The sequence below is a fragment of the Dryas octopetala genome, chromosome 1, assembly GCF_963921425.1.
Source record: "Dryas octopetala chromosome 1, drDryOcto1.1, whole genome shotgun sequence".
NCBI lineage: Eukaryota > Viridiplantae > Streptophyta > Magnoliopsida > Rosales > Rosaceae > Dryas > Dryas octopetala.
The window spans coordinates 17735683-17759513 of record NC_141366.1 but is presented as its reverse complement, the minus strand read 5'-3'; the positions used below and the strand labels follow the sequence as shown (position 1 = coordinate 17759513).

Sequence of the window (23831 nt, the reverse complement as noted above, 5' to 3'; positions counted from 1 at the left end):
CAACAAACATTGATTTCTATATACACTAATTAATTAAAATATGTGGTGGCCACATATAGAATTAATAATATACAATAAGTGATTAAAATATATGCATGCATGCATGTATGCATGGGCAAAGATTGATGGTAGTGCATGGGTAGGGTAGGTACAAATTAATTCATCTAAAATAGAATAGCTAGAGAGTGGGATATTGGACTTGAATTAATAGTTCTCTCGATTAATAATTTAATACTAGCTTGATGATGACGACAAAAAATAATTTTGTCTCTCAAAGGAGAAGGGACACGTCGACACATTGAGAAACAGAGGACGGTACCGAATCCCTTTGACTTCTCCTTTTTTCTTTCATCTCTTTCTACCCTATTTATACACCTACGTCTTCAATACGGACCCCATCTCTCTTCTCTCTTGCTCTGCAGGCCTCCCCCACCAATTTCATCCAATATTACATTAATTAAGCTAATATTTAAGTTTCTGGGTACTACTGGAACCAACACTAGCTAGCTAACTAGCTATATTCAAGCTTCGAGCACTAGTATTTCACCATGGGAAGAGCACCTTGTTGTGACAAAAATGGGCTCAAGAAAGGCCCATGGACTCCTGAAGAGGATCAGAAACTCATCGATTATATTCAGAAACATGGGTATGGCAATTGGAGGACCCTTCCAAAGAATGCAGGTATGCATGCTTTCAATTAATTGCTTTTTATTTTTAAAATTAATTTACTGGTTTTGCATGGTTGAATTAATATATATGCTAATCGGGTTTTGTTTAATATTACTTTGAATTATAGGACTCCAAAGGTGTGGAAAGAGTTGCCGTCTTCGATGGACCAACTATCTCCGACCAGACATCAAAAGAGGTCGATTCTCCTTTGAAGAGGAGGAGACAATTGTTCAACTCCATAGCATATTGGGCAACAAGTAAGTTCATGAATCAAATATTAATTAATTGCAACTTGTTCAACATTCTAATTCAAAATTAATATAAATGTATATATGCTTAATTAGTTACACAATTAATTATGTACAGGTGGTCTGCTATTGCTGCTCGTTTGCCTGGAAGAACCGACAACGAAATCAAGAACTACTGGAACACCCACATTCGAAAGAGGCTTCTCCGAATGGGAATCGACCCCGTCACTCACAGCCCTCGTCTTGATCTTCTTGACTTCTCCTCCATCCTCTACAACTCATCTCAAATCCACAACAACATTTCAAGGTTTCTTGGGGTCCATCACCACCAACAACAACCCATAGGACTAAACCCTGAGCTTCTAAGGCTTGCCACTTCTCTCATTCAATCTCAAAGAGAACATCAAAATAACTCAAACCCAAGTTTCTTCCTTCAAAATGGTCAAGATCAAAACCAACTTTGCAATAATCCCCAATTAGCCCAATCTAACCAAATTCAAGCCCCCCTTCAGCATAATAGTCCAGTTTGCACCAGCACTACTCCTTCTGTCCCATTCCCTAATGAAGCACAAGTACTCATGCAGCACCCCAATGCTGACCTAAGCGAGTGGCAACAAAGTACAAGCTTCACTGAACAAGATCAATATGTTGTTCCATTACCAAGCTTTTCCCATTTTGGCTATGATGACCAAAATGATCATCAGCAAACTATTGTAGACATTCCATCATCTGAAAATTCTAACTTCAACTCCAGCAACCAGAATTTCAGTTTCACTTCGGTTTTCTCAACGCCTTCGTCAAGCCCGACACCTTTGAATTCAAATTCGACCACATATCATTTCAATAGCTGCACAAGCACAGAGGACGAACGTGAAATTAGCTACTGCAGCAACATGTTGAAGTTCGACATCCCAGACATCTTGGCTGTTAGTGAATTCATGTAATATCCTAATTAAGGATTTCAATTAATTTCCAATTTTCTGGACATTAATGGAATTCATGCTGTTGCTTTGATAGGTGCAAAATTTGCTAATAATATATATATTCGTGCAATTTCCATATATAATCTTACTGTATCCGGAAGCAAGATCTTGCCCCTTGTTTTTTTATTGATGGAAAAGTTCATAATGATATGTCATTATTGTAGCCTTTAAAATGTTCAACTGTCCCCTCTCTTTTTTGGTACAACAATTGTCCCCTTTCATATGAATCATATCATATTATGAAATTATGTATCATTTATCGATATATATATATATGAGCAAAAGCTATCTTATATATACAAGTCCATTTAGGTACGGAAGTCCGCATGTTCGCACCCAGCGCCGAGCACATGGTAGTGTCACCGAGCACATAGTAGTGTCGCCGAGCGCTCGGCAGTGTCATTTTCTTCTTTTTTCAAGCACTTGGTACTGGTTTGTCAATTTTATGTTAAGTTTTAATTTCAAAATTAAAAACTTATATGCAGCTTCCACAAGTCTCATTCTACATCTTAAGAGAGTATGAAGTGAATCATCAAAAAAATATTCTCAAAAATCGGAGGCCGAAGCGGTACCTAATGCTTGTTGCAGTGCTCGACTATTATAAAAAATAAACTACCAAGCTTTCGGTGAAGTTATTAAGCGCTTGGCGGGACGTTCACTTGTCCGCACTTGAATAAGATTCCTTATATATATACATATATATATATATATATATTGAATTCACGTCAAATGCTTAGACAAATTAACTCAACGACTTATGCCCATTACCAAAGACAAAACCCAATACAAACAACATAAAGTATAATATTATATATGCACATTGCCCCATACATTGATCATAAATAATAGTTCAATTATTACAATAATTTTATGTTGTTGGCAGACTCAAAATTCACAAGAAGCGTGGTATTTTAATAAATATATATGTTGCAGCAAAGCAACTTCGTTTTATCTTTTTTTTATTGCTAATATTTATATATAAATCTATAAGAGGAAAGGGAAAATCTAAGAGAAAAGGCTAAAAGGTTCGACATAGTAACAAAGAGAAAGAAGAGAGAAAAGCTCAATAGAAAAAAGATGAGCGAGTGGCTTCTTAGATCCCGACAGTGAGTCCAAGATTCCGGCGATGGTGCCGCAGAAAGCTGCCGGAGCACGTGGGGGCGACACCTGTCCAGGCCACCTGTATGGCAAAGTGTCGTTTTCACGTACTAATAAAGTAATAATTTGCATGGGGGGATTATTCATTGTTGTAATGTGAGTTTGACTAAAATGGGGGTAAGTATGTGTCGCGACACGAGCGGTGGAGTATTCTTTATGTTGTGGGGACCACGCAGAGGAAGCCCTTGCTTTCTTGCTTTATTGAAAAATCATTGCGTGCTTCTTGTGCTGGCTTTGTCTCTTTTATATCCTTTGCTGCTACTAGCTATGATGCTCCACGACTCCATCGTAGTATAGTATGCCTCTAGTATTAATGGCGTCAGCATATGGGACACGTGGACTCAATAATAGAGAGGTGGGTCCCGTGATGGAGTTTGGGTGTGATAGGTTGACCCGGTTAAGTATAGCGTCTTATCCACTTTGGTACTATACTACTTTTAGAAGTGGTGCTGAGGGGCCTGTGACAAAAGAAGAAGAAAGTGCATGGTGCCGAGGCTTACAAATTAATTCTACAATCGATTTTGTAGTGCATAGGCTTAAGTGGGTCCAATTACTGTTTTTTTCTCTTGGAAAAAAGAAAAAGAAAAAAGAAGAAGAAGATTTGGACATGAATACATGATATTCAAATTCCCATGCATATTGCATATCAACAAACAGCTAGTGGAAGCTAGCGAATTCAAAAGTTTGTTTTCAAAATTGGGATATGGAAATTTGATGTTCATTGACAATATATATATATACTTTTTATATAATTTTTTTTCATGCAAATATTAATCTCTAAATCAGCTATTGACAGCTCATGATGGCCATGATATATATGATGATTCAATTTGAAGCTTGGCTTGGCTTGGCCTGGCCTTAATGATCGATCGAGATCGATCAATATGTGTATCTCAGGCGGGTCCCATTAACATTTCTCATAAGATCATGAATTTGTTCCTGTCCTTGTGTGTTTAGGTATGTGTTCTCCGGCCACACGTCTCTAACTCATCCTTTGCTTGCAGATTTGCTAGCTAGCTAACACACATTGAACTCGTGGTCATATATATTTATGGACAATTTGGGCTTTGTCTCTCCCATGGTTTTAGCATTTTGTGCACCTACATTATGTTGTGTCTGGCTAGCTAAGTGTATATAGTTGATAATAGTGTGTGCTCTCTCCTACTAGCACGACAGTACAAGACCGATATGACTCTCATATCATAACCGTGTTATGTGGATTTTATATGATTCTCGAAGCAGCTTGGTGTATACATATCCAACAATTCGGTAAACCTTGATGATAAGTTTCAATTCTTCTTCAGCAAGACATAAACATAAGAAGGATATTAAGAATCTCAAATTTGCATTTCAAATATAGATCTCAAATAATGTAACGGTATATGTCTAAGTATTTTATTTAAACTATGAATAAATGAATATATTTTTTGAAATTAATTTAAACTATGAATATATTAATTAATTTGAATTAAAATTGAGTTGGATAAAATAGTCTTTTTATAACAATAATAATTTTAATGTGAAAAATAAATAATAATGTATATTTGCCACATTAAAATAGGGCACAAAATCTTTTCTCTAAATACTAATGCATAGAAACGGTGAGAAACTTGTTACATGCTTAAACCTTGGGTCAATATCGATTCGTACTGTGCTCCACGAGATTGTGCCGCGTGGTTCCTCAATCATGCATGCATGAAATTATGTGTGTGTATAAGGTCCAATTCTAATTAATTAAAAAGTTGGAAATTACCAAGTACCTAGAAGTCTAGAACAGCATACATCTCAAATTAATGTCAATAAATCGCCAACAATTGCAGGACAATGGAGAGCCACTTCTTCGTCTTCTACTCGATATATCACCCCATTAATTAGAAGGTCGATTTCATTATTAATTGATTCCACCTCAAGGTCAAACCCCTTCATATGCATACACTATGTATATATGTAAGCCATACCTCATTTATACGTAAGTATATTGAATAATAGTGTGAGGCCTAAAATGACACTTGTCTCTTATGTGTTTGCTCTAAACTTCTGATGCTATTAAAAAAATTTAGCATTCAATTCAAAATTAATTGACAATAAATAAAAATTAAAAAGCCAAACACTCTATAGATATAAGACTTTAGTTTCTTAATACGAGTTTTTTTCTCTTAATATATATATATATTTGTTATTTATTTTTTATAAATAATCTAAAATCTAAAATTGCTTTTTGTACGAACAATAAGAATTAAGATCAAATTTGGAGCTTGATCGAGTCCAAAGATGCTGACAATTTAGTGGTATATAAATGGTACGGCTGGTCTTTGACTAGCAGCCGACCACAGCATAAAGACAGAGACCCTCGACCGCCCAAAGAAAAAGCTCCATCTTCAACGTTTTGAATAAGTAAACTCCTAAAGTGGGTTTGTGTCTTTCAGCGCCTGAGTTTTCTCTTTTCTTTTTCTAGCTTCCTCAACTTTCTTGCATGTTTTCTTTGTCTGTGTCTTAATTGGCATATTTAAGATGACAAAATGGGCACTACTCTTTGTAATGAGAAAAATTTGCACAAACATCGAAATCATGCACGATGAGAAATATATAGCCAACTGGGGTCTCGTACGTGACAATTTGTCCATTGAGGTGTGACGGCTTCTTTGACAAACAACCCATGGTCTTTTGGAGGCTTCCTCACACTTGGAAAGATCGAGCTCGAGACAGAGAGAGTTTCTGTTGCAGTTAGAGAAGCACTAAATATTGCTAGCTTTTAATGTATATGTGGGGGTTAAATTAAAGTAGACAAATCTGAGGTGCATGCATATGCAACCTTAATTGATGCATGTTCCAAGCTTTACTTAATGTCATCGGGGACCTCCCAACTCAAAATATAGAATACTATTTAGTCCAACTATTTTTCTTTAACTTTTTATTCTCAATTTCATGGTATTTTCATGTTCAATCCTACCATGTTGTTGTGTTTTTCACTAACTGATGTTGAAGATGAAATGTAAGTCTGTAAATAAATAAAATTTAAAGTTGACTCATAAATAAATAAATGAAAAACTGTCACATCAATTGAGATTTATAAAATTAAGATAATAGTTGATGTCTTTAATATTACTTGATTATTGTGCTTTAAACTTAGCCCAATGGAGTAGGGCCGCTGGGCGGAGAGCATCTAGTATCCCACTGATAAATCGGCCACCCCTAAACGCTGAATAGTAAGAATTGAGGTTAATTGGAATTAATGGTTTAGTTGGGGTAGACAATTCTAATTAAGTCTAATAAGTAACCAATTAAGTAGGAATCTGTTAAAATGATACATTGTTAATGCACAAGCCAGTACTGCCCTGTAAATCGCACACAAAATTATGAGTTTTCACAAGATCATGGAATTGTCCATTTCTAAACGTATCTTTCCCAAATTGTTCAAAATCTCATAAGTGGCCGGTATGAAAATTATAACATGGTAGACCCCACTTGCATTATATGTGCAATTAATGTTCAACATAACGTACATCGAAACTTTTTAATATGTGTATATGCAATTAAGTAGTGTCTTTTACAATAATGTTTATTCATTGGCGATTTCTAACTAATGCATTAATGTACCAAATTTCCAAGTTTTCGTCTTCAGCATGTTCTCCCTCTGACTTGGAACATATCTATCAATGGCGCTGTGACCCAGAGTAGTGTGAGGTTAAACTTTCGGCGGGATGATGAAATTTTGGTTTTGGAACATCACCTCATCATCTTGTCATTATCGAACTCGTTAATGCTACATGTATATAAGACTACTATTTTGAGTCAAAGAAAGCTTATTGGAACATTTATATATATAATTAGTGTGAATTAATTTGATTGGTTAATTTCTAGCCTAAACTGATAATTAATCATTGTGAGAAAGAAGCTAGTAACTGTCCATTTCATGTCAAAGAATCAAAACATTTGTGGTTGAAATTAACTTGAATGTACAAGTCTTAATTAATTAACATCATTAATTATAATTATTATTTGGAAGATATATGACTTCTTTCACCAAGTATATTTGATTCTAGGCGCACTCTAATGGTGACTTAATTACATGAACAGTTCGCTAGCTAGGCTACTTAATTGAAAATAGGATATATATCTTGGAAATCTACCGAGGCATTGCCCATGGTTTTATACTTTTATATATGAGATGGTCATGATACAATGCCAAGGCCTGTTGATTAATTATTGTTCTTATAATTAGTCAAAATTCAAACCTTTCTCAAGTTAAAGGTTTATGATGTGATGTATTGAGTCTGAGTTCACATTGATCAACCCCAAAATCCAGACACACAGAGAAGCTCCATTTCTTCTCTAATTTTTCAAAAGCTCCGTCAAGTCATTGACAATGCTAGCGGCAGATTACGACATCAAACCTTCCAGGGAGAGGGTTTTTTTTGGTCAAAATTCCATGGAGAGGTCATTTAATTTTGTTGGTTTTAATTGATTTGTATGACAAAATTTAGCAGACTTCTTGTTACCAAACATGTACGTGGACTTCAATGGAAAATGGGCTGGATACTACTTAAAGGGTTTGTCTTTTCATGTTGGCCCAATTTGGATATTTCTGTACTCACAGGTAGGTTGCGACTTGTTGATATGAAACTAGGATGGGCTCTAGTCCAGTGAAATATATGAATCTGCTCAAGCTGTAGCAGCCCATTTCCTTTTGCTAAGGGATGGGCATTTAACCAATTAAACCAATCAAATCATTTGGTGTGATTTAATTCGACAATTGTATAAAAATAAATCGCTATTTGCAAATCAATTAGCAATTTAAATTAGAGATAATTAGGCTTGGGTATTTTTAAAAATAATTTTTAAATGAAGACCAGAGATGTTTTAAAATTTATAATTTTTTTTAATTCATAATAAAGTCCTTTAGTTTATAAGAATTTTTTTTAATTTATAAGAATTTTTTTAATTTATAATAAAGTCATTTTCCGATTTGAAGAGTATTTCCCCCGATTTGAAGAATGTTTTTTCTCTTCGGGTGTAGAGTGAGATTTGTAAAGGCTGCATGTTAGGTATTAACTCCGGATTTTGGGAATAAAGTTCTTTTAATTTAATAAAATCTTTTTAATTTATAATAAAGTCCTCTCCCGATTTAAAGCATATTTTCCCTCCGCCCAAAATTTCGAAGTTAAAACCAAAGAAAAAAAAAGGATTTGATTAAAAACCTTTGATTTGGTTTAATATATGGTTTATTAGGTTTTAGTTTGAGAAAATTCCAAACCTATTAGATTGGTTCAGTTCAAAGTTTTAGACAAGTATCAAACTAATTTGTACCGTGATTGTCCTACTTTTTGATAATTATTTTAATTAAGACAAACTAGAAAAGTAGTGATGGTAAAGAAAATCATCACAATAGACTCTCATTGAAAATAAATATTATTACAAGCTTGAAATGAATTAATTATATAACAATATAAGTAAGTATAAAGAATATTTATCAGTATTTAATATAAAACCTATATTTCTCTCAAATGTGGTGGTGCGTATTTGTGGACTTCCATCCTACATGGTAGCAAATTTTGGAGGCTAGGAGCCAAACACGCATATCATTTCGATTTTCAACTTTGCTCATCTGCAAGACTTGTTTTTCTTTCTTCTAGAAGAAAATTCTATAACACAAATTTGTACTTTGAACACTTTTCAACCTTTAAATTTGTGTCTACTTTTCAACGGTAGAGTTTATATAGCAGAATCATTGTTAAAGCTGGTATTGGGACGCTGCCTTCTTCGTTGGTTAGTTTTCAAAAGAAAAAAATAAATTGGGTGATAGTTGCAATTTAATAGATTATTTTAGATATTTGTAAGGATTTTTTACATTTTATCTACCTGGACTTTGAGTTTAATCTCACTTCAACACCCTAAAAAAAATTGTGTCAATTTACTACCATAATTAAAAATTTGTTGTAATGTACTATCTTTGGCTCATTTTGTCTAAATTTTTGTTAAAAATTAGAGTGTTTTAGTCCTTTTCAAGTTCCTATTATTAGAAAAAAAAAAGAAGGTTTTTTACACTTTATATGCTTTGACACAATAAAAAACTGACTTGAAAATACTAAAATACTCTTTTTTTTAACAAAAATTTAGACAAAATGAACCATAGGTGGTACATTGTAACAAATTTTTAATTCAGGTGGTAAATTGACACAATTTTTTGTTTAGGTGGTGAAGTGAGATTGAACTCAAAATTCAGATTGGTAAAGTGTAATAATTCATTCAAATTATAATGTGATTAATTCATTTAAATTATAATACATTTAAAAAAAAATGTGTGCGTTATTAATAAGCTAAAACTTAAACTATAAAACCTTATTCTTAATAATTATACCCATATTATAATTTAGGATAAATTAGAGCAATAGTCTTTCAACTTTTCCTCAATTCCCACTTTAGTCCTCCAACTTGTTTTTTAAACCAAGGGTTCCTTAAAATTTTACAATTTTCCCACTTGAGTCCTCCAACTTGTTTTTTTAACTGAGGGGTCCTTAAACTTTTCAAGTTTTTCCACTTTAATCTATTCCGTCTATTCTATTTAGATTTCTATTAAAATTGGTCACGTGCCTCTCACGTTATCACTTTTTAAAAGGCAAATACGTCCATGAACACTATTAACCTTGCCATCCTCTAACCCTGGTTATTTCATCTAGAGTCCCTCCATTCTCACCCTCCACTTGTGCCAAAAATCTACACCCAATCTTAAATCTCTATTTAACATAAAATAGGTTGAAGAATTATTTGGGTTTAGCGAAACCAAGGAGTGTAATTTCGATTTCGAGGAAATTTTCGCGGAAATTTAAATTAAAATTTCGATTTCGATAAAATTAGACAAAAACGATGGAAATTACTATCAAAATACGGAAATTTTGAATGAAACTTGACCATATGTTTATTTAACATATTATTTACTACATAGATAAAAAATATTGAAGAAACCAAATTATATAATAGGTTTCATGTGATATAAGGTAAATATAATGTGCGCTAGATGCAAATACTATTAGAAAAATGGGTTACTGATTAATAATTATATAAATAACACCTCATACCTTAAAACCTAAACTATATACCCTCTATATACCATATATCATATAAGGCTATAACCTTCCATATACCTTATATCATGTAAGGCTATACCCTCTATATATCCTATAAGGCCATACTCTCTATATACCCTACACATGTATATAAAATTAATGGGTATGTTATAAAATTTCGGGGCTCCCCAAAAACGAAAATTTCGGCGAAAATTTCGAAATTTCATTCCTTGAGCGAAACTAATCTCGCATTGAAAGAAATTTGGAGGGTACTGATATCGTGACAATGCAAAAAGTGGGAAGGCATGGAATAAGAGCCAATGTCGACTTAGGCTAATAGTTTAAATTAATATTTTAATGTGGATGAACGTTTTTGTTCTTAAAATGTGGTCACGTGAGAGGCATGGAATAGACGAAACAGCCTAAAGTGGAAAAACTTGAAAAATTTAGGAACCTCTTAATTTAAAAAACGAGTTGGATAACTAAAGTGAGAATTGAGGAAAAGTTGAAGGAATATATCTCCAAAGCCTCCAATTAAGCCTATAATTTAAGTACATTCATAATACATGCATGTCCATTTAAAAGGAGGCTCTTTCCCAATATTTGGGGGAGAAGGAATTAATAAAGGGGGTAAAGTCGGCAAAAACATTACGTGAGGCCCACGAGACTGGGCCCAAGCAAGACCCAATCGACAAAGCAAACTGGCAAAGGCCCCCTGCACCTTCTCCTTCCAAGCTTTGATTAGCCGCTTACATTGTCTGAAACCCAAACCCTAAAACTAATCGACCATAAACGAAACTTAAACAGCTCCTTCAGCTTCAACAACCAAGGCCGAGTCCATGAGAAGAAAATGCTGGCTACTACTACAACTCTACACCTCCTGCACACCGTAGCCCCAACCAGTTCCCTCCAGATTCAATCGCCATGTCAAGGTCGGTGGTCGCTTTGTTTTGTTATTCTTTTTGGGTTTTCTCTATTATTATTATTTTTTTTGAGGTAGGGGTAGGGTTTTGTTATTCATTTTTGTGAGTAAAATGGAATTGCTTTTGAGTATATATTCATTATTCAGGGATTGATTTGTGGTGCAACAATGGAATTTGGGTAATTGTTGCTTAGTGGATCCTTTTAATATATGAATTCATGTTGACAATGGGAAGGGGGTGCTGCCCATTTGGCTGAAAAAACAAGCAAGCTTTAATGACTTTTTCAATTGTCTCCAAGAATGGGTAATTGGCTATTATGCTAATTTAATTGGGTTGACATTTGCAACGCAGATTTTTGACGTTCAGAAACTTTAGGAGAGTTGCTAATTCCGTTGTTACAAGCAAGAGACAAAGCTATCTTGAACCGGGCAAGTATGGGACAATTGCTAGAGTTGGCCTACGTCTTCCGCAATACAGATTTTACCGGGAATATAGCTTTTCTACTAGAGAACATGCCCCATTCTCATTGTACAATACCACCAAGAATTTTTTGCAGCGTAATCAGTCCAGGAATTTTGCTGTCATCCCACCAAGAAGTGCAGTGTCACATCATGCCCAACTTCTTTGGAGAAGGCTCTCCAAAAACTTTTCTTTAAAAGGTCATAGATTTTCCCGCATACAGAATATTGCTCAAGCAGTCAGCTTGGCCGTAACTCGCTCTAACATGTTATTTCCCAGTATTTTTGCCTTCACAAGTGGGAAGCTAGCATTGGCACAGAGCTCTTTGGCAGAAACGGACCACTACTCATCACAGAATAGTTTGTACACGCGTGCACAAGATGGACATGCTCTTGTGACCTCATTAATATTTTCGGTTTACGAAGGTGTAATCTTATTACTGAGAGCATTCTATCTAGGGATCTTGTTCTCACCCAGCTTAATGATGATTCCTTTTGCCGATTGCTGTGGACCTGAATTTAGGAGATTTTGGCTGCATGTCGTTCTTCGTACATTGGAAAGAGCAGGTCCAGCGTTTATCAAATGGGGCCAATGGGCAGCTACACGGCCTGATCTCTTCCCTAGAGATTTATGCACCAAGCTCTCAGAGCTTCACACCAAAGCTCCTGAACATAGCTTTGCCTTCACGAGGAAAACTATTGAAAGAGCTTTTGGCCGCAAAATCCATGAGATTTTTGAGAATTTTGAAGAGACCCCAGTAGCATCTGGAAGTATTGCTCAAGTGCATCGAGCTACTTTGAGATTTCGATACCCTGGTCAAAAGGCGAAGCCTATAGTAGTTGCTGTAAAGGTTAGACATCCTGGTGTTGGTGAATCAATTAGGAGAGATTTTGTAATAATCAATCTGGTAGCAAAAATGTCAAAGTTCATTCCTGCTTTAAAGTGGTGGAGATTGGATGAAAGTGTACAGCAGTTTTCTGTTTTTATGATGTCTCAAGTTGACCTTGCAAGGGAAGCTGCTCATTTGAGCCGCTTTATTTATAATTTTCGTAGCTGGAGGGATGTCTCTTTCCCAAAGCCTTGTTATCCTCTTGTGCATCCAGCTGTTTTGGTGGAAACTTATGAGCAAGGGGAATGTGTTTCACACTATATTGATGAGCTTCAAGGGAATGATCGGACTAAAGCCGCACTTGCTCACATTGGGACACATGCACTTCTGAAGATGCTCCTGGTAACATATATATACTTTTGATGTTGCTTGCAATGGTTTTGTGATTTTGGAAGTTGGTGGTGATTGCATTGTTCTCATGTAATATTTATTTTATGTAGCAATATCATAAGTATCTTGCTGTTTCTGTAAAGTTAGTGGTTTCTGCCAGCTAATGATATACCTGAAGTGCATTTAGTATATACTTGATTATACTTGATTTCTTGGTGATCATCTTGTTAATTATTAGTCAGAACTTCTGATATTTGTTACTTTGAAGCATTAACTATGATATAGCATGGTCCAACTTATCAGAATTTCTTCTTTCAGGTGGACAACTTTATACATGCAGACATGCATCCTGGAAATATCCTTGTCCGGGTGCCTCAGACCAAGTCTTCTCGGAAGCGACTCTTCAAATCCAAGAAGCCTCATGTTATTTTCCTTGATGTAGGCATGACTGCTGAACTCTCCAAAAATGACCGAGTAAATTTACTGGAATTTTTCAAGGCTGTTGCTCGTCGTGATGGGCGCACTGCTGCTGAGTGCACACTCAGACTATCTAAGAAACAGAATTGCCCAGATCCAAAGGCTTTCATTGAGGTAAAATTGTTGGGCAACTTAACTTTCTTACTAGGAATGATTTGGATAAGGTTGCATGATTTGATTTTTCAAATGGTGCTCAGAGGTTTATTGGTAATTTCATCTTTGCTTATGTTCATTTGATTTTTTATTTTTTATTTTTTGCAGACGTATTTAGATTTTTCATGTTTGTGTGTGTGTGTGTGTGTAATGGTTGTTAGACAAATGCAGTTCCTCAACGATATAATGAACTTGGGAAACTTCTTTTACAAGTTTTCCTTAATGTACTTTTCTGTATACAATTTTAATCCATTTTTGGCCAAAGTTTCTAATCATCTTGTTCTAACAGGAAGTGGAGGAGTCATTCAGCTTCTGGGGAACTCCAGAAGGTGATTTGGTCCATCCTGCTGAGTGCATGCAGCAGTTACTGGAGAAAGTTAGGCGTCATAGAGTCAATGTTGATGGCAATGTCTGTACTGTCATGGTAACTACTTTGGTTCTTGAGGTAATTTTTTTTTCCTTTATCCACAGCAGCTGAAGATTGACAATTCTCTTATGAAATGAAAAATAAAGTTAGATTCTCACATGCCCATGCCTATATTGCAGATCTTACAGAATGTATGTCCTGATAGATTCCAAAAACGTAAACATACAGGAAAATTGTTTAGTAATTTTGTTCTTTTACTCCCACACTTTTTTTTCCCCTGCCTTTTTGTCTCTTCATGATATCCTTCACTCCTTTCTATTTCTTCTCTATAAAGTTAATTTTGTTCATATAAAACTAAAATAAATGGGATACTTTTTTGTATTATACTAGGTTTCCTATGAGTAGCCCAAGTAGAGTAATAACAGAGATTTGGCTAACTGGTTGAAATGACATGGACATGCTGAGAGATTTTGCGCCAATTTATATTATTATTTGTGTGATCATGATTGATGAATAGCTGATCTAATACAATCTCACTGATTGTGGTTTTCAGGGATGGCAGCGGAAACTTGATCCTGCGTACAATGTGATGCAGACGTTGCAAACGCTGCTTCTCAAAGCTGACTGGGCAAAGGACCTTTCCTACACAATTGAGGGTCTAATGGCTCCGTAAGGTCTTGTCAATGGACATGATTGTCAACTACTACTAAACAATTTTGACAGTTCTAAAACCCAAAATATACCCGTCCTAAGAAATGGACATGATTGTCTTAGGTCTTTATTTTATTTTATTTTTGAAATTGCAATATGTTGTTTTGAAGGTTTAATCCTTCTGTATTTACCTTGATTTTCATCAAGCATTGCTGTTTTTTAAAGCCCCATAATTCACACGCAGACAGTAGAAGTAGAGGAAAGAAATAAAGTGAAATTCTATTCTTTCATTTTTATATAACCTTTCTGTACAGCAGCTACAGCTTGCATTTTATTACATTTGAAGGAAAAGAAAATAAATTTCTAGGTGTATTCCAACAACTCTGTGACTGTGTGGTTCATGTTATTCCATTTCCTTTAGTAATCCTATTTTTCTAATGGTGAGTGCTAATTATTATTTTACCGCTTGACCATTAAAGTGAATAATTCTTGATGCCACTTTTACCATTTGTAAATGAGCCACTAAGGAGAGGCCCTGACCATCAGGGAACAGCTGCTTTGTTAATATCTTGGGACGTATAACAATTTGTAGTTGGTACTTGGTGTGTTTCAGAGGTATAGTCATTAGGCAAGAATAAGATGGCTGCTATGTACACTCCTAGTCAGTGGTGTGTATATAGTTGCACTCCTAGGGCATGTTTACTAAATGGAAATCGGAATGAATATGAATTGGAATGAGCAAGAATTAGAATCAGCATGAATTAGAATCAGCAATAATCGAAATCAGCAATTTTCATTAACATAAAACTGATTCTCATAAACATGTTTACTAATTGGCAGGAATCAGAATCAAAACTAGTTTGATTATGAAAATCCCCTCATAAAAAATTAATAATATTTATGTCAACTATTAATAATCACAATTTTTTATATGAAAAAAAAATTAATTTTGCCAAAAATAAATCCTACCACAATATTTTGAAAGAAATTCATTTTTATACTTTTAATTATAAGTTATAATATTTTGGAAATATTGATGTGGTGTAAAAAAAATAGAAATTTGATATAACCACTTTTAAAATGCTAATAATAAAGGCCTTCATTATATTAAAAAAAAAAAAAAGGCCCTCATTATACAAAAAATAAATATTAACCTCATCTAAATTGAATATGGTGTCATCTGATGGTTTTTGGATTTTATCTATATAGGGTATTTGGATAATCAAAGAATATGTGAGGATATTTTTGACATAAAATTTTCATTCTGATTCCGGCCTCATAAGGAATCAAATTCCTCCAAAATCATGGATCTCATTCCTAATTTCATGTGGGTTCCACATTCATTTTCATTCCCTCATATGTTAGTAAACACATGAATGAGAATGATAATGATTCCCAAATGTTAAGGGTATGTTTATTTATCCTTAATCGGAATTTTCATTCATGTGTTTACTTATATTTGGGAGTCATTCACATTCCGATTTCCTTGTTTATTTACACAAAAAAAGTGTGGAGCCCACATAAAATAAGGAATTGAATAATTCCTTATCTTGGAGCAATTGAATTCATTTTTTATCTGGATAAAGTTATGAGATTTGAACCTCCAATCTACACTTCTTTTTTATTTATTATTTGACAGATTTGTATAAAATATAGGTGAGCGTAGAATAATGGCAATGTTATTTGCACTCTTCCAAATGCTGATAGTTGTCTCGGTAGAGAGAGAATGCTTTCCTATCGAAAACGGTATTGAATAGGACAACATTACCACATTTATGATACGACTATCTAATGTTAAGGTTTTGTAGTTATGTTTGTTTCAAAAATTGTAAACTTAAGATAAAATAAAGCTTAAGATAAAATAAATCATTGGATGTTGCACTATATACGTGACATGACTGTACTGAAGGAGATGAATATGGTTACAATCAATTGTAAAACTGATCAACGAAATTATGTTATCATTTCCGACCAAAAAAAAATATTATCTTAATCATTGTAATGCTTAAAATATAAAGAGATGAAAGTTTGGTCCCGACCGTTCATTAATATTAATTTTCCAATTTGATCTAATTGTATACTTAATTTTTTGAATTGATATAACTGTTCATGGACTAATTTTATTATTATTAATATTTAGAATGAGAGGGCTTTAAACTAAGAAATTTAGAAAAAAAAAAAAAATCCCGTTATTAAGGCTATTTAGTGGAAGTGTTGTAAAAATCAAGATGCCCTAAAAGACTTTTTTTGTTTTTGTTTTTTTTACTTGAAATGTTTTTTTGATGTCTTTAGTAGAGTACTTAAATTTTTTTTTTTCCACTTGAAATCTTTGAAGCATTTGAACGGTTAGAGAATCCCAATTTAAAGAATCACTATAATATTTATGAGAAGAGTGAAAGAGAAGACAAAAAGCTTTTACAAAAGTGACACATATGGCCAAAAGCTAGGATACATTATGGAACAATAAAAATTCCATGAAAGAGAAGCAAATAAAAGGCTTTCATAAAAATTCTCGTTGAATCGAGAATGAAGTTTGTAGTACACTATGTACAAGCTAGATCATGAATTAGTAACTGCATCCAATCTCCAACAAAATGGTATTCTCTACAATGTATATTGATTTTTTTTTTTCAAAAGTTTGCAGGGGCCATGGCTCCTCTGAGTCTCTTCTATGTTCCGCTCTTGGGCACTTACATTGCACATGTAAGCTCGCGTATTTCTTTGATTGCTGAACTAATGCTGTAAAGGGCCATTCTCTTCACCTGCTTTTCATGACAAAGGTGAAGACACTTTTCTATCATTGATCAATTCTGTATGCATATTATGGAGAAAAAAGAAAGACAGGTACTAGGATCATTGAAAGTTCACCTCTAGCTTGTCAACTTTTGCTTTATGCTCTTCTGGAAGCAGACGGACTTCATCCGTCAACTGGATGCACTCAGTAACATTTTCGGGTGACACAAAGTCCAGCACCACATGTACACAAGACTGCATGTCAAAATAAACAGAATGTACAGTATTATGACATTGTATCATGGATGGCATTCCGTCATTCAACAAGAGAAGTAAGAGTAATACAACTGATTAGAATATGTTCAGTCCTTAGACTAAGACCAAAGTTAGATTAAAATATGCACAGTGTTTGTTTGTTTGTTTTGTTTTATCAATTGCACATCTACTGAAACGTGAGGCACTTAGTAATGCAAACCTCCTCTCTCAAAATTTCTTTTCTTTAGCAAATATTTTCAAACAAATTTAATAAGATGGAAAGAAGCACATGAAATTCGAAAAATTTAACTAATATGCCAAATGATGTGTGGTAATTGGTGAATACAATCAACTTGTATGCTAGTAAGCGATAGTCGTGTATATATATTCTTCGTACTCAATCAAAAGAGTTAAAAACAAAAAGATTCAAAAGTTTTTCTAAATACTAGATCATAATAGTGTTACACATGGTACCTTAGGATTCCTAATTTGGTATGGGCATCCAGCAGGGATGATGACAGCTTCTCCAATGTGTTGTTCAAAAGTCCAAGGTTCAATTTCTGGTAGTAGTGAGAGATGAGTTAATTTCAGTTATTCATAACTCAACAAGTGATGAAAACCATAAAAATTATACTTACTAAATTCCTCCTTAAGCCTTATTTTGTGAGTTGAGTCAAGAAAGAAACTCTGATCAAGAATTGGATGATCTACCTGCAGTAGATGTGCAAGTTAAAAAGCAATTTAGAGTTTAATCTGATCTGCTAAAATGTAGTTACTTTTGGTCTTGGACTTACATGCTTATGGAAGTCATATCTACAAGTAAATTCATTAGAATGCCTTCTGAGATATTCTATAAGTTTGGGAACATCTTGTCTGCGGAAGACATCCCATTGGGCACCGCAAGACTTGGACAAGGTTTTCTTTTTATAGCTATTGGAGCTATCAAGGAGAAGCTGGCACTTTTTGTCTTCGGATGTTTCATCGCCATGGATAGTCCCGGAGCTACTTAATGTGGCTTCAGAATCAGAATCAGATCCCCCATCATGGGACATATTACTTTCCTTGAGATTCCTAGAGCATGCTGCACGTGTGGCAGCAGAAATGCAAGATTCTCTAGCAACTCTTTTGCGTAAATGCATCTCTTCTCCTATCAGATTATGTGAGGCTTCTTCCATGTGTTCACTATGCAATTCTGATTTTTCATTCGCTTGCTTTGCTATACTTTGTTCAGAAGTAGTCCTAGCAGATACCATCTGACTTTGAGCTTGGTGCTTTTTCAGTAACTTTCGTACTTTAGAAACTTGTTCTTCAGAGATAGGGACATCTGATGTATGTGCCAAGATGTTAACCTGCGGATACAAAGACCAACAGAATAAATGGCATGGAACAAAGGTATTTAAAAAAGAAATGTTACCTATGCAATACTATTCTATAACAGAAAAAAAACAGATGATCATCCATGCAAATATTAGAGATGCAAGAGATGAAGCTTATGGTTTTCTTTTATAGACTTCAACTCAAATGTTAACTAAATAAGTTTGAAAATTCCAATTTAATAGAAATTATGAAAAAGTTGGAGTAATACATGGTGAAGTTGGACTGATGAAGTGCCACATCTACGGATTTTATAAATAATACGCATGAAAAACAGTTTGTTACTTTCACAATTGATACAATATTGTGCCTAATTGCGTCATTGCATACATCAAAAGAAAAAGGCATTTCCAAAATGATGGAAATAAGAAAAAAGTTGACAGCAATGCACATGGGAATATTACAAGGCCTACCACATCATACGAGTCATAACATAGCTTTATCACTGAATCAGCCTGTACAAGTTTCTCAGTGCAGCCATATGAAATATAAACACATGGACCTAGATCAGGCTTTGGGATTTCCTGTGGCATCCTTGCTGCAAGATTTAGAAGACCAGATGTGGGATTCATGTATTCCTGAAGTGGTAGAGCTTGGAATATTTCAGCATAATGAGCCGGAAACTGTTCTTGAAATAACTGCGAAGAAAGCCAGCCCTTCAATTTCAGTGTCTCATTCCACATATTTGTTTGCGTTCGCCCCTTCAATGAACCCATAAAATACTGCCTGATTCCTATTTCCACCTGCCATATGATATTTTTTTTGTGTTCTTAAAAACAAGGGTAGATAGTAGGATACCTATGTGTAATTGAAGAGTTTAGAGATAAAGATGCACAAAGAGCGCAATCAGTTTTCTTTTTAAGGATAAGAACTGAGAATGGAATTTAGATGTAGACAATTTGTGAATTGAAAGAGAAACATTCTATCACTGACCTCACACCAATCCAAGCAGTGGATAGCTTCATTTGAATTATTGTTATTTTCATATGTAGCAATGCTCCTCTCAAGATAAGTGCAGAACATGAACACCGGATCCCAACTCAAATCTGATGTAGACTGAAGCACATTCCGGACTATAACAGGATGACCTTTACTCCAATGCTTCTGAAAGTGTTCAACGTTATCACCATGTATGTCCAAAAGCGTGGGGGAGTATAAAGCGTTATCATTTGAATTTTCTCTCACAGAAGCTTCTTGCAACTGTTGAATTCCATCAACTTTCTGGTCGATGCCCAAACATAGTGAGCAGCACAAAGACATGTCTGAAGTTTCTGGAAAATCATAACTGCAAACTATTTCTTCCGCACTTACTTCTAGCTCTTTGATCCAACTTAATGGGAAAACACATCTCAAATCAAGGAGGGTGTCACCACATCCGCCAAACTCCTTGGGCGGGCAAGATATACCATCAACAACATTACAAGCCTTCCACTTGGGTACTGATGCAGAAGAAGAAAGGTATGTACTGCGAACATTTTGCTTACGGGTGGTTATTGGCTTCTTTAAAAGTTTCCCGTTACCAGATACATAAGTTTTCTTCCTGTTAGAGCACTTTGAGAGAGATGTGTTTATACCTCCATGAAAGCTCCCCTGAAAAAGATCTCGACAACAACTTAAACAAAGGTTATAGGAACAACTTGGGCAGCTTCTATGGAGATCCACAATGGAAGCTTTGCATTTATTGCTGTTCCAAAAGTCAATGATGCACCAGAGAATCAGTGCTAGAAGATTAGGTAAATTTCATTTGAACCATTAAAATTTACAGCAGCAGAGAACATACCAGCAGTGTTGCTCATTGCAGCAAAATTCAGCCTGCTTGATATGAATTTCAGATAGCTCTTTCCCTGTCATTACAAAGATGAAAGGAAAAAGAGAGACAAAAAAAAAAGTTCTTGTTTGTTATCAACCTTAAAATTGATGCAAAGAGCAACATTCTGAGAAGAATCACATGCTACCTCTTATTTTTGCCTCTGCTTCTAGCTCAAATTTCTGATCTTGGTTTATTTGTTTCAGCACAGGAAGGAGCATACATATGAGGTAATGAAACTGTAATATTATTTCAACTTTATTTTTAACCCCCAAATAATCCTGAAAAAAATAAAAAAGTGTGCATGCAAATTCAAGCATGAGCAATTCAGCATCATCCAAAATCATAATAAGCATGCTCTAGTTCACAAATCATCTCACTTTAATGTCAGACCTTACTTTCAGCGTCTTTCGATTGGTTTTCACAGCATTCCTTACAGGTGCACGTCCCTCGACAAACTGGACATGCCATTTTTACTTCTTCTTGTGTATCAAAATACCTAAATTGTTTTAAGCGCCAAGAGTTATGAAACCTCATTTCATATAACAAGGAGAAAGATTAAAGCATAGAGCTAAAGAGCATAAAGATATTATCTTTACTCAGTGTTAATTCTATACAATGCATTGCCATCTTTGAAAAGATGCAAGATAAGGATGAAATGTATGTGCAGTTCAGTATTTCCCACTAATGTTGTACTTTCTTAGAAAAGATTGAATTTTGATGTTTGTATCATGAGCTGGCATTTTGATGATTAACTGGTGACACAGCAATTTAGCAAGTTCCCATAGGCAAAGATTTAAAGCGCCAGTTTGAAGCATAAATTTGACGACCATAATCAACAAAACACTAGACAAACCTTTGTTTGATGCAACCCAAGCAAAAGAAGTGTTTCCGACAACTCGAACACTGAGTTAAACAGGACGAAGCAGCACCACTTCCACTTCTTTGACAAAAATGGCACCTTTTCCTCTTCCCCCTCCTCAATTTCCCGACATTTGGAAATACCTAAAAGAAGAGAATCAAAGAAACTCAATCAAAAACTCAAAATCACACAAAACCCACATTATCAAAAAATGCTTGAAGTCACAGCTCGCCTGCAATGCGCCAACAGGCATTGGCTCGATGTTCTTGGACCGAAAGCACCGCCGCCGACCCACCGGCCCCGAAACAACCCCAACCTTAACATCAGAAGAAGAATTGGAACCTGCATTGCCGGAACGATGCCGCGGCGACTGCGACGAAGACGAAGAGATTGCCATTAGCCCATTCGGCAAGTCTCTGGTGAGATCATCATCGTCCTCGCTCTCCTCCTCCACGACCTTCTTCGTCTTCGTCGTGTTCCTCTTCTCGACTTCTCTCTTGAGCACCATTCGTATCAGCTCCAAATTCAGGTCGCACTTCTTCAGCTTCTTCTTCATCTTTTTCTTCTTCTTATTCTTCAAAATGTCGTCGGAGCGCTTCCTCTTCAGCAGTTTCACCAAATTCTCGACTTTCTGTGCCCTAATTTTGACGCCGCCGCCGACGCCGTCGTTTTGGTCTCTGCGGGGTGCGTTTTTGGGCTTCCTCTGGAGTTTGAGTGAGTCCGGGACTTTCTCTCTGAATTGACGGTGGCGACCTTGGAGATAGTGAATCTCGCAGAGCTTCATGTCGTCCATGACTCGCCGTTTGCACCGCCATTGCCGGCCGTCGGTCCGGCTGCACCGTAGATGGTCCGGCAACGCTCCCTCTTCGTCCATTCCGGAACCTTGATTTGATTTTCCCGGAAAATGTCTGATTTTCTCGGGAAAAAAGGGCCAAAAGGCTTTTAATTGCGAGGAGAGCAGTGCAGAGAAGAGTTTTGGGGGTTTTTCAGGAGAGTATTTATTGGGAGAAACAGTTAGAGCTCTAATCTTAAAATGGAGTGAGGCAAAAGGGCAGATTCCGTAATTAAAGGGAAAAAGAGAGTCCAATTTGGTCTCGAAATCATCAATTTGGTCTGATTCAGGATTGATGATAGTGCCACCAATCACAGACAGGACTACTCTCAAGTCTGGACTCCGAACTGAACTGATATTATGTGCAAATTTCATCTTGCAAATGATTTTTGTGTTTTGACAGTCCAAACCAAACAAACAAAACCTCAGACTTGCTATAAGTGACAGTGACCATATTGGGCTTCACAGTTGCTTTTTTCCAATCACATTGTGCAAATTTGCTTGAATCAATTTTGGGTATTTTTCATCAAGTTTTGGTTGATGGAAATTGTGCATTTTGCTTTATTCTCAGGTATTGTTTTGGATTTGATGATATTGATGTGGGAATTGAAATCTTCAGTATAATCCTTAATCTTGGATGACAAGTACTGCAATGAATAAGGACTGCAATTTTTTTATTATGGGATGGTCATTAGTGTGTTTTTATATATGTACTAAAATCTTATCTTTTTATGCAGAACAAATAAAATTTAATTTGCTGCATTTTCTTTTGGGTTGATATTTATTGTTAAAACAGAAAATGTGAGCAATGAAATTAGTAACTGTGTTTATGAAAATTGTTTCTTTTCCTTATCTGACAACTTCTTTGTTTTTTGCACTAGGTTTTAGGATTGGAGCAAGGTTCTGCTTTCTCTGTTTTTATATATGCATATATACACCTTATCTACTACTATTATGGACCATGTCAAAGGAAAGTAATGGATATATCACTAGGCATGTTATATACGTTTATTCTTGTTTGGTAAGATTTAAGAACTGTATCATGCACTTTCCATCAAGGAAATGCTGCCTCTTTTGCTTGGTAAATGCCAAAGATAGCACAGTGTGAATTAAGGGCTTAAATATGAAATATGCGTATATATTCCTGCTTTTTTGTGTACCATTGTTGGAGTTACTGTGATAACAGATGGGACAAATCAATTTTATATCAATCGAGGAGCAACATTCATTATTTTCTGCAGGTCCCAATGATGCATGCATGATATATGTATACTAATTCTTTATATAAGTGATTGATTGACCATCATATTGGTCCAACATATATATTATGCAGCATGTGAACTTAATTACTCAATTTTCTTATAGCTATTTCCAAATGACATTATTTCTCAAGATTAATGATACTTACCCTTTGTCAGGATCTATATCATTGACTTTTTCCAGTGCAATATAATAAATTTAAAATGGCGTATATGTATGATTACTTTTTAGATCTTATCATGAATAGCCAAATTTATTCTCCAATTCATTATTTAACTATTAGAGTTCAAATTAAACAACCAAACTATGTTCTGTACTTTTCATGTTTTCTTTAACG

General features: G+C 35.1%; 3 protein-coding genes across 3 annotated transcripts; 2 read left to right on the top strand and 1 right to left on the bottom strand.

Annotated features, from left to right (window-relative positions):
* The first annotated feature begins 428 nt into the window (after positions 1–428).
* On the top strand, positions 429–2006 carry LOC147298725 (transcription factor MYB102-like). The gene is made up of 3 exons (XM_086241206.1): positions 429–681; positions 797–926; positions 1036–2006. The coding sequence occupies exons 1-3, from the start codon at positions 549–551 to the stop codon at positions 1859–1861; spliced, it is 1089 nt and encodes a 362-aa protein (XP_086097332.1). The 5' UTR covers positions 429–548; the 3' UTR covers positions 1862–2006.
* An 8822-nt stretch (positions 2007–10828) lies between these two features.
* LOC147298724 (uncharacterized) lies at positions 10829–14752 on the top strand. Its single transcript, XM_086241196.1, has 5 exons — positions 10829–11054; positions 11397–12735; positions 13042–13314; positions 13643–13798; positions 14274–14752. Exons 1-5 carry the CDS (start codon positions 11047–11049, stop codon positions 14391–14393), a joined length of 1896 nt encoding a protein of 631 aa, XP_086097322.1. The 5' UTR covers positions 10829–11046; the 3' UTR covers positions 14394–14752.
* A 2101-nt stretch (positions 14753–16853) lies between these two features.
* B160 (protein) lies at positions 16854–22579 on the bottom strand. The gene is made up of 12 exons (XM_086247292.1): positions 21635–22579; positions 21397–21545; positions 20934–21039; positions 20689–20821; positions 20514–20577; positions 19667–20417; positions 19147–19476; positions 18154–18708; positions 17998–18070; positions 17834–17919; positions 17240–17359; positions 16854–17133 (listed from the first exon to the last, which is right to left on the bottom strand). The coding sequence occupies exons 1-12, from the start codon at positions 22274–22276 to the stop codon at positions 17062–17064; spliced, it is 3081 nt and encodes a 1026-aa protein (XP_086103418.1). The 5' UTR covers positions 22277–22579; the 3' UTR covers positions 16854–17061.
* Between the last annotated feature and the right edge of the window lie 1252 nt (positions 22580–23831).

What these genes read in the sequence shown, in the direction of transcription:
- LOC147298725 (XM_086241206.1), top strand. Translation starts at nt 549, where the DNA reads ATGGGAAGAGCACCTTGTTGTGACAAAAATGGGCTCAAGAAAGGCCCA. An exon ending in GACCCTTCCAAAGAATGCAG is followed by an intron (nt 682 to 796) that starts GTATGCATGCTT and finishes TTTGAATTATAG; the next exon opens with GACTCCAAAGGTGTGGAAAG. An exon ending in CATAGCATATTGGGCAACAA is followed by an intron (nt 927 to 1,035) that starts GTAAGTTCATGA and finishes AATTATGTACAG; the next exon opens with GTGGTCTGCTATTGCTGCTC.
- B160 (XM_086247292.1), bottom strand. Translation starts at nt 22,276, where the DNA reads ATGGACGAAGAGGGAGCGTTGCCGGACCATCTACGGTGCAGCCGGACC. An exon ending in TTGGGTTGCATCAAACAAAG is followed by an intron (nt 21,040 to 21,396) that starts GTTTGTCTAGTG and finishes AAAACAATTTAG; the next exon opens with GTATTTTGATACACAAGAAG. An exon ending in ACCAAATTAGGAATCCTAAG is followed by an intron (nt 17,360 to 17,833) that starts GTACCATGTGTA and finishes TTTGACATGCAG; the next exon opens with TCTTGTGTACATGTGGTGCT.
- LOC147298724 (XM_086241196.1), top strand. An exon ending in CACTTCTGAAGATGCTCCTG is followed by an intron (nt 12,736 to 13,041) that starts GTAACATATATA and finishes TTCTTCTTTCAG; the next exon opens with GTGGACAACTTTATACATGC. An exon ending in ATCCAAAGGCTTTCATTGAG is followed by an intron (nt 13,315 to 13,642) that starts GTAAAATTGTTG and finishes TTGTTCTAACAG; the next exon opens with GAAGTGGAGGAGTCATTCAG.